The 11266-nt window shown below is 34.9% G+C and overlaps 2 protein-coding genes across 2 annotated transcripts in view; one reads left to right on the top strand and one right to left on the bottom strand.

Annotated features, from left to right (window-relative positions):
* LOC106883719 (uncharacterized) overlaps positions 1 to 7703 on the bottom strand; it is a 79267-nt gene extending 71564 nt beyond the window's left edge. Inside the window, exon 1 of the mRNA XM_089365364.1 lies at positions 6386 to 7703. Within this exon, the coding sequence (XP_089221490.1) occupies positions 6386 to 6416 (31 nt within the window). The 5' untranslated portion in view covers positions 6417 to 7703. The remainder of the gene's footprint in view (positions 1 to 6385) is intronic.
* Positions 7704 to 8354: 651 nt separating this feature from the next.
* Positions 8355 to 11266, top strand: part of LOC106881415 (ras-related protein Rab-9A) — an 80305-nt gene continuing 77393 nt past the window's right edge. Inside the window, exon 1 of the mRNA XM_014931799.3 lies at positions 8355 to 8920. The gene's annotated coding sequence lies outside the window, so the exon portion shown is untranslated. The remainder of the gene's footprint in view (positions 8921 to 11266) is intronic.

Below are 11266 nucleotides of genomic sequence, written 5' to 3'. Positions count from 1 at the left end.
GACAGTAGAACAGCTTTAAGTTACAATGGCACTCATTAGTGAAGATGAAGTCATCCAAGTTCCCAAAAAACTGAAAAACAATAAAGCCCCAGGGCTGAATAAGATCTTGGCTAAATTAGTGAAGAATGGAAGAAACATCATGGTATAAAAGCTCCTCAAATTATGTAATATCTGTTGGGAAAACAGAGCAGTACCAGAAGAATGGACAAAGTGTGTCATAGTTAATCTGTGAGAGAAAGGCAATCTCAACAATTGCAGGGAAATCACTTATTGTCAATGCCAGGCAAGGTCTTCTGCTCAGTCCTGTTATAACATTAAAAAGAAAGCATTGGATGAAAAATTCAGAGAAGAGCCAGCATGATTCCACACATGAAGATCATGCACTGAGCAGGATTTTCTACTGTGAAATAATATGGAGCAGAGTTTTGAGTTCCAACAACCATTAATCATCAACTGCATTGATTTTGGAATAGCTTTTATCAGTGTACATAAAGAAATGCTGTAGTGTATGGCCAAGACATCTGACAGTATCACACTCAATGCTCCAGTAAATGACAAGCAGAATGAAGAAGTGGCAAAGGCAGGCCTAAGGATCAATAGAGAAAAACCAAGGTCATATACAGGCCAGTGGACAAGGAGAGACAGAACGTCTTGTAAATCAAGAGCCATTGAAGATGTCACCAACTTTCACCTACCTGGGTAGCATTATTGTTGTGGAGAGAGACACTGAGGCAGGTGTCAATTCCATTATCAGGCATGCAGCAACAGCAGTGTTCAGAAGAATGAACAAGATCTGGGCCAGCATTGCAATTATCAACTATAGGAAGACCCTGCTGTATCAGAGAATTGTCCTCCTGGCAGGAGAAACTTGGATAATGACTGCCAAGATCACCCAGTGGCTGAAGACATTCCATGAATGGAGTCCACACAGAATATATCACCATGACCAGACATGTTACATATATATATATATATATATATATATATATATATATATACACACACAAAATCCTGTAAATGTGTGTGTGAGTGTTACTCTGTTTATCATTTTGTCCACGTATTTTTGCAACGTCCTGTACCCAGATATGCATCTATATATACATGTAGATGTAGGTATGTACATACATGTATGTATATATGCATATACTCATATTATTTGTATTATATATATATATTCTTTTGTTTCAGCCCTTAGGGTATGGCCATGCTGCAGGACTACCAGGGTATATATAGATATATATTTGTTATATTTGTTATATGTATTATATATATCAGATACACTTTGGAGGAAGGGGTTAAATAAATAAATGTAGCACTAAAACACTTAACGAAGTTGGAGTTGTATGTATTTAAGGGCAGGTTGACTAGGTTCTAGTTTCATGGGCACCGAACACACATCCACATCGTTAGAGTTTTGAACTGAGTATGGAAAGAATTTAAAAGAAAGTGATAACAGGCTTCAAGGTGAAAGAATTAAGACCTCTATTAGTCAGTTCAGGTCATGTGGGTCTTTTAATTATCTCAGTGGCATGAGGTATTTTCATTGGATACTCCATCTGGTAAATCAGACAGAAAGTCAGCATCGGTTTTTCAACATTCAACAGGATGAGACATTTTAGTGACTTCTGTTCTTCCACTGACTGTTTCACCTCTGATAGAATAGGTAGGATGTTTGTATGAGTTAGTTGGCATTTTCTAGGGTATGATATTTCAGTGGCAACAGTTACCAGTTGGGAAGTCTACTGGTTTGATTGTGCTAGGCTATGAGTTTGCCTGACCAGCATGGTTGCTAAATAATAGTAGGTTCCAATCGTAACAGGCAGTAAGAATTATACACTCTGCCATTATTCATGAGCCAGGTAGGCCTAAAGTGGTATTTCCAGTTCAGCAGCAGCCAATAGTTTGAAATTCATTTAATAAAGTATACTTCAGGTGACAATAATAGGATAAGTCAATTTTCCTATTCATGGATGCTGCAGACACTGATTTATGTGTAGTTTCTCTCGGAGACAGAATTGGAAATTACAAACTTTAGGTGAATAAGTAGAGACCAAGTCAAGATTGCTCAATGTGATATTGGGAAAGTCATTTTTATGGTCCCAGAGTCTGCTGATAAAGCAGGACAGGGATGGATATGTTCCTACCTTTATACCTGAAGAAGTACACAAGTTGTGTGAATCTTACCTTGAAGCCATTGGATGCCATGCCGTCAGTTGATGCGTGGTTGGCTCTAGTGCCTTTGATAGGATAGATCTTCCACTCGGCAGTGGGAAGGATTCCAGCATTTATAGGTTGGAGTGTGGAGTAACGACCTTGTAAATACATATCTGTTTTTGTTGTAGCATATAATGTTGGAAATGGTATTATCTAGCATGAGTAGCTAACCATGATACTATGGAAATTAAGAAGTTTATAGGGTCTTAAGAAATGCTGTCTAATTAACATCAGGAAGCAGCATCTAGATAGAATGGAAACCAGATCACCTTCCTTAGTCTGTCTTTAGATTGGTGCAGGGGGTGAGAGTCTCCATATACACTAACCTATCAGTGTAGCCACTTCCCACTAGCACCTTGTTATAATGAAATGCAGCCCTGTTGAAGATTTTTGTCTGCCTACAGAATGTAGATTCTTCTGTTGGCAACAGTGGTTAGGGTTTCTAATTACAGCAGGTGTGTGTGTGTGTTTGTAGTGACTATTAATATAAAAAGCTACCTCAGTTGGCTTTTTGTCTCAAGGTCTCAAGTTACATCCAAGACGAAAATGTCTGTTAATTTGTTAGTAACAGTTACAGTTGGACCAAATTCTTGAGAGATGTTTAACAAGATTCTTTCTGAACTTATCTATGGCATGGTCTTTACATTTATTAACATGGCTTGAGACTGGCAAGCAATCATCCCAGGTTTGTACATTTTTATTAGGGTATTCAGGATAAATTACCTGGTTTCATAGACACATATGTGTGCATCTGCACATGTATATGTGTGTGTGTGTGTGTGTGTGTGTGTGTGTTTATATATATATATATATATGTGTGTGTGTGTGCGAGTGTGTGCATATCTATATATATATATATATATATATAAAAGACTCCCTTCGGTCATGACTGACCATGGGATTGCACCTAGAAAGTTACCCTCCGAAGCACAAGTCTAGGAGTCCAGGCAAGGTTGTTTTTGGAAGACCAGCAGTCACCCATGCATACCAGCCTCCCCCACCGATGTTATCCAAAGGAAAGGCAAAGGGGCCGATACAGTTTGGCACCAGTGACATCGCAACTCATTTCTACAGCTGAGTGAACTGGAACGACGTGAAATAAAGTGTCTTGCTCAAGAACACAACATGCAGCACGGTCTGGGACTGAAACTCGCAACCTCACAATCGTAAGCTCGACACTCTAACCACTGAGCCATGCACCTTCACACACATACATATATATACACACACACATTCTGAGAGCTTTATCTATGGCTCCTGCAGTAGTAAGGTCATTTTGTTCTTGACAGGGATGAAGGTGTCTTAATCCTTCTCTATACAGTAAATACAATGTATGATTTTTCATGATACCACCAATAGAGAGGTAGCCATATCAACTCAAGTAAAGGGGCATTTCATCCCACATCTTTCTTCATCCAAGACCTACTTTACAGAGTTAGAAACATGAATGATAATACGTGATAAAGTTACTCTGTGTTCTGAAACAGGTAAATACATTCAAAGCAAGATGACAAAGAGGATAGAGTGATGACAGAAGGCAGCCTGGGCTATGAGTTGGGGACATGACAGAGACAGACGATGTGAATGAAAAAGACAAAAGGAAGAGTGAAGCAAAACGATGGCTGGTAGTATAGCGGGGTGAGGGAGAAAGGTAGAGTGTACCGGGCACAGTGGATGCAATGTATTGTCTTATATAAAGGTCATGATGTGCCAGAAGGATCAAATGATGAGGGTGGTGGATTGGGACATAAAAGTGGATTCTGTACCAACAAACAACACAAAGTGTGTGTGAGTGGAAGGGGAGGGTTAATTGTTAAAACAAACATTACGTGAAAGTGAATGAAAAAAGATTAAAGGTTGTGAAAGGATGGAAGAGACAGCAAAAGTGGACTTGATATAAATCAACATACATACACATCCCCTTTGTATCTGAGGATATAGGCACAATCTGCAAAGTTATGTGAAACTGAGTCAACCTGTTATTAAATATTTGCAAGTTCACATAAGTGTGTATGCTAAATGTTGCTTTCTTTAATTTATCACCTACTCATATATATGTGTGTGTGTGTGTAAATTTAATTAACAACCAAAGTAGTATATGTATGTGTGTGTATATATATATATATATATATATATATATGTGTGTGTGTGTGTGCATGTATATATATATATATATGTGTGTGTGCATGTGCGTGTGTATATATATATATATATATACATATACATGTATGTATATGTATATATATATGTGTGTGTGTGTTCATATGTCTTTGCCTACAACATTTCCGACATTTTTATGACTAAGTCTACCATGCTTGCTGTTGGTTCTTCTTCAACATCATGAGAATCACCAGTCAATAGCCTTTTGTTATTTCTGCTCCATGCAACGTCTTGAGATCAGTCTTCAACATGCTTTCTCAATCTTCCTCTTCCGCAGGTTCCATTCACTAAAAGAGTGCAGCCCTCTTTATGTACCTGTTGTCCTCCATACACATCACATGTCCATAACGCAACCCTTCGTGCACACTACATCTGAGTTTCTCTCCAAGCTCTTTTGTACTTATTCACACATGCTAACATAATTCATCCTGAAAAACATGTGTGCTTCATTTCTTTCTAGTCTTCCCAATTCCACTGCATTCATGGCTCTTGTCACACTACAATGTAGCAACTGCAATTCAAGCACATACCATACAATCAGCCTTTCACACTTAGGAGAAACCCTTCATTGCCAGCAGAGGTAATCACTTTTTCTACCCCATTCTTACTCTAAGTTTTGAGAACATCCTTTACATTATCAATCAGGTTAGTTACACAATGGAAGTTTTCAGTTATTTGTAAGCAGCTCTCCAGACATTTGAAAGAATTCTTTTTTATAAGAGTTCTTACTGCTAACAAGTCTTGGGTATTTACTTTTGATAAAGTGCTTCTCAACTGGCCAACCTGTGATGCCACTGCAGTTCTTATGCATCTGTATTTCGTTTTTAACATACCATATTACATCCCTGTCTACTCCTTTTCTTCATATGAAGCATGTCCACATCTCAACTGGTAACAGATTACTGTCTTCTTTCATGGGAACTAAAGCTTGTCACAGTTAAGTTTATCTTAATGTTCCTCGATTCTAGAGTTTGCTTTCAGATTTGTAATTTCTCTATTATTCAACAAAGTCATCAACATTCAGAAGTTGTGACTAAAAAACAGTCTTAAATTCTTCTGCTGTGGTCTGTAAAACTATAAACAAGAGCGGGTTGAGAAACAAGACCTGGTGGACACTTACCTGCGCTTATTTGCTAAATCTTACCTTGCTGGACAGCACAGCTTATATCTAGGTTTGTTTGTGTGTGTTTACACATACGCATAAACATATATTTGTAAACACAAACTCATATTTATAAACACAAAGTAAATACGAACTTAGGCATTCGTAAATACATTCACAAACACAGAAATACATTCAAAGATACGTATTGACACGCATTCATAATCACAAACTGATACACGTTCATGAACCCAAATTTGACACACATTCACATAACCACATACATTCATAAATACAAAAAAAAAGCAAACAATTCATAAATTCAGATTCAAACACATTTATAAACACAAATTAACACACATTCATAAACAGAAACTTAAATACAATCATAAACACAAACTGGAATGCAGTCATAAACACAAACTGAAAAGCATTCATAAACACAAACTGGAATGCAGTCATAAACACAAATTGAAAAGCATTCATAAGCTCAAACTGAAATGCATTCATAAACACAATTAGAAATGCATTCATAAACACAAATTCACATACATTCTTAAACACTTTCATAAACACAAGTTCACACATTCATAAACACAAACTCACACTTAGATATATATATAGTAAACATACACTGAAAGAAAAACACACAATGCAAGAAAAACAATGTTGCAATAATAAACCAATAAAAGTAAGAAATAGTAACGTACGTTAAAAAAAAAATGTACATATACATGTAAGATATTAAAAATACAAAGTTATAATGATAAATTAGATGCAAAAGAAATAATTTCATGTATCTTATTTCTCAAAAATAGAAAATAATATCAAGCATAAAAATATCAACAAATGATAAACAGGGAAGTGGTAAAGGCTGCTATAAGAAATAAGATGACAATATATTCTCACATGGGTAGGTCTGCTTTGTCTCCGGCTCCATATTCAGTTACAATAGATAGAGACTCAATTGGGTTTTGGCATAAAATTCTTCAAGTCTCTTTATAATAGAAGGGGAGAAAATGGAGAACCATTTTGCCATATATTCCCTATGATAAGACAATTTTGGCCGGTGAATGAGTCTTGATTCCGTCCATTCTGGGCCGGAAGAAGATTTCTTACAATCCCACAATTCATTTGTATAAAAGATAAAGATTAAAAATCCTAATTATGAAATCAAAATATTATATCGGAAGTAACATATTCTCTATCATATTATTATTTCGTTTGCAGTAACTTAGTTGGTTAGTACTTACTCAATTATAAGACTGATTCTAAATTTAGATGTTTTTAAAGCCCGTTATTAATCATTATATGCGGCTTTTAAATAGTTTTCTAATAGTTTCAATTTTAGTAACAGCATTCTGATTGGCTAAGAGAATTGTGTTAGTGAAATAAATTGTAAGCTCGTCTGTGATTGGTCGATTTATTATTATTTAGAATCGTCTACAACACTATTATTTTCAATATTTTCGCAACTCTCTTTACTCGGAACTTATTGATTTACCAAAGTTTGTATAAAATAATCTCACATTGAATTGTTGTTTAAACAATATATACATTCATACATACACTCACACGCATATATATATATAAATTTATGCAAGAAATTTAAGTATAACTTTTCTGCCAAAATACATGGTTTTATTACTGCAATGTTCACTTCTAATGTTATAAATTTTTTTTTTAATTAATTTTCTATTTAGATAAAAAAATTCAAACTGATGTTTTCAACAGCCATGTGTAAATTACCATTAAGATTATGATTTTACTTTCAGTATCAGTTTTACTTTTCTATCATTAAATCTCTACATCTGGTAGAATTTCTCTAAATGTACCAGTTTCATGTTTGTGTAGAAATTTATCTCAATGTATTTGTTTTACAAATTTACAGGAACAACGCATAATTTTTCAAATAAAACATGGAATTATAAAAGAAAATTCAATCAGTCATTGTAATAGACTATCTTTTAAAACCTGTTCGTTATTAGGTTATTGACTAAAACTGAATATTTTTTTATGATTTATCTTCACGATTTTGTGACGTGTCTGCTAGTCGCAGTGGAGGGGCGGCAACAACGTATGATATCCTTTACAAACTATTTTGTTGTTATTCATATTTCGACGTTCTATAGGAATTATTCAATATTTTAGCATTCTAAAGTTTTCTTTGCGTATAAATAATCTGTTTAAAAGATACTCCTCCACAAATATGATCCCTTAAAGGAATGAGGGGGAAGTAATTGCGATGAAACTTTTTTTTTCTTGTCTCAAAAGTCGGAGGAAATTTAGAAATTTCACTCAGGGTTTATATTAATGAAGACAATTAAATTGTTTGCTTAAAAAGATTTGCAGAAAAAAAAATTGTAGACAATTTATAATTTAATGTTATTTATTCAGTTCAAATGAGAAACGCCGTTACATAATTTGATCCAAGCACCTTTTATTTTTTTTAATTTTCACACCACGTAAAATATTCCATATGAGTTGGTTTACTCTAAATAATTTCATCCCTATGGATTGGTAAATTTTGCGCCTTACATTTTTTTCCTTTTTCTTATGACTCATTGATTATCTCCCCTTCAATCCTATTGAATGAGTCTCAAAAGACTTGTCGAAAGGAATTGCTTCTATGACAAAAATATACATTTCATTCAGATATGTACCTAAAGTACATTTAAAATTTTTGTCATTCCTTTACATCAATATGTACATTAGCTTTTCACTACATTTTAATTTAAATTCTGCTATTTCTTTTTTTTTTATATCAACAAGTCATCAACCAGACCATAATAAAAAATAATACGAACTACACTAAGTGTCTTCAGAATTATGTCCCTTGGCAGTTGTCTCCTCTTGAGTCTTTCTTTTAGTTGGTGATTAGTTTGAAATTCTTTCGAAATTTGATAGTTTGTAAATAATGCTTATAAATGATAATTTATCAGTTACATTCATGAACATACTAAGACAGAGCCATGTAATTCAGAAGTTCGCAGTCGGTAATTTTTAAAGATTAGATTCATTTACTCTGGGCATAGATATAGCGGTTTAGAAGTTTGTTTCAACATCCACGAAATCCTACAGTGCTGCTCTTTGGTCAAGTGGTGTCTTTTGCTGAAACTTTGAACTGACTAATATTTTGTGTGTGAAATTGCATAGAGAAAAACTATGCAGAAGCTGAGCCGTTGTATCTATGTTTTGTAACATCTACTTGCATTGTTTTCAATTCAGGAAGTAAGTTGCCTATGTTGACAATCTTTGAGTAAAGCGTGCGACTTTCACTTTCTCGAAGTTGATGATAAACGGAAGATTTTTTTTAACGCTGTGCTGCGGTCATCGGGGATATTTTTGGAGAGCAATTCAGGATCTTTTGTATTTTCTACTGTTATAAGGTGGGATGTGTGATTATAGGGAGATTCGAAGAACTGCATAGAGGTTCACTGTAAGGTAAAATAATAGAAATTATTCGATTATTTTTTTATGAGTTCGTATACAAGAATAACCAAAACCAATATATATTTGTTTTCTTTCTATAGATGTAAAATAGACAAATTCTTCGCAAGAAACTTTTTCAAAAGCTCTAGCTTCCTTTCATTTACACAAATTGATGATGATTATGGTGATCACAAATAGCAATTATAATTTTCAAATACTCGACTACCACCAAGCTCTTTTGTCCATTTCCACTCTAAAATTTTTTTAAATAACTATTGAACATTTTCTTCGGATGTACCATTCAATCACTTCGATTTTTTTCTCTGTTGCACAAAACCATAAGAATTCAATACTGTGTGCCTTTAATGAGGTTTATTAATTCTTACTTTGGTTTATAATAGGATGGTCAACTGCGTGCGGTAGAGCATATAATTGATCCACTAGCAATTCTACTTTTTATATTGAACAGTGTCTATCGTAAAGAAAATAATTTTCCATTGCCCTCTTGTATAATTTCTACCATAAGATATTCGTCTCTATCTGGTTCGAGTCTCCTGATTATCGGATTACCCGACGTAATGACAGCATAATCTTTCATGAACATAAATTAATCTGTAATTTTTCCCGTTTTGTCCAAAAATAAATCAGTGATTAAAAATATATATCACATCAATCAGTTTTAATAAATGGCGTTTATTGTTAAAAAAATATATCTCTTTTTCTTCCTGAAATCGTTTGGCAGCATAAACGACATTGCCAACAATATTTATCCGCACCTTGGATAATTTTTCATTTGCAATTAACCTAGGAAACTAGCAACCCATTTTAAAGCAAACCACATCAATGTGTGCAAAATATTGGGTGTCTGCTTCTTCCAATTTGTTGTACGGTGTATAAATGTTCTCAGTACTTGTGCAAGACTGTCCTGCTACTGGTTGTTGGACTTTTCCAGTTGTAGAGAAAAAGGTATATTTCTTGTTATTGTAGTAATGTGCAGACAACAATAACTAGTGGTCGGCAAAGATAACTGAGCACTGGGGAATCCCCCAACTCCGTAAAAGTGACCAGTGATAAAATTACTGATGGGGAAGTCCAAGGTCAAGAGAAAGGAAAAAAAGCTTTTGCAAAAGTGGAAATGAATGGTTTGTATTGTAATATTGCCCAACTTTATAATTCATCTTATTTATGTTCCCTCAATTATAACAATCATTATAAACCCTGACACTTTCACTGCTTCTCATCTAAACAACAATAAATTCTTAATTCTGATGGGTAGACTTAATCTGTTGCTGGGTTTAATTCAACCATCTGATTCTTTAACGGAGTTCACTTTGTTGCAATTTTTCGGGCCAGGTTTCTGTTTTTGAGAATAACATCCTCTTAACTAGACTTGGAAGCATTGACAAGCTAAAAGTTCATTAACATTCATCTTCTCTCTCTTACCAAATGCTGAAAATATAACATCTTGATGCAACCACACCATCCCATCTTAACAAAACATACCTTGGCAATCAATCAGTTCACAGGACAGTTTAAAACAAAATTGTACAACTTGAAAGTTGTAATGCGATACACGCTATAGCATGATATCGCTCTGGGATTGATATGATTGGCTAAAATCCTTACGGTTAGTATCACATCATGGATTCAGTCTAATGACAGTTATAATTCAGTCTTGAATATTTTGGATTTTAACTATCGTTCATTAAATACATTGTATCATACTGTGTCTTCAACCACTGACATTTTATTTCCCAATCATTTATTAATTGTCCACATATTGTAACTGAGATTCATTTCTTGTAACAAACGCCTGAGAATAGTTCATTCGGTGACAGGGTTCTGGGGGGGAAAAGAATGCAAGTCCTACAAGTTATGATGATACTTGGGACTCTAAAAATCTGCAAAACCTTAAGATTTAAAGGACGATGAACAGACCAAGATGATTTCCTTCACAACCTTGCTACTGAGTCGGTGGCTGGTTGGAATTTACTTTAAATTAAAAAGAGAACATACACATTGACTGCAAGTTGTGGTAGGCCCCTCAATCCCACAGGTCTTCACAGTCTGTCTTGCCGCCTAAATGCTGGTCATTTTGCTCATCACACTGAGCTAAACCTAATCATTAAACGGGCCTTGGCTCGGATTAATATCCCCCTCAGTTCTAGAACTGGCAGGATTTTCCAGAAGTGATGGAAAGGGACCAGATGGTCTTACCCTCTGTCCCTGGGTCAGAGGTAAGTGACTCATCTGGATATCCTGGATGCTGTGGTAAAAGGGAGGGTCACTGCTTCCATAGCCAAACAGACCTAAACCCTGAAGTATTGGGACCTGACTGTAAACTATCTCTTCCAACCT

Source organism: Octopus bimaculoides, chromosome Z (genome assembly GCF_046866305.1).
Source record: "Octopus bimaculoides isolate indiv1 chromosome Z, ASM4686630v1, whole genome shotgun sequence".
Lineage (NCBI taxonomy): Eukaryota > Metazoa > Mollusca > Cephalopoda > Octopoda > Octopodidae > Octopus > Octopus bimaculoides.
Note: the sequence above shows the minus strand (reverse complement) of the source record. Positions and strands in the feature narration are given on the sequence as shown.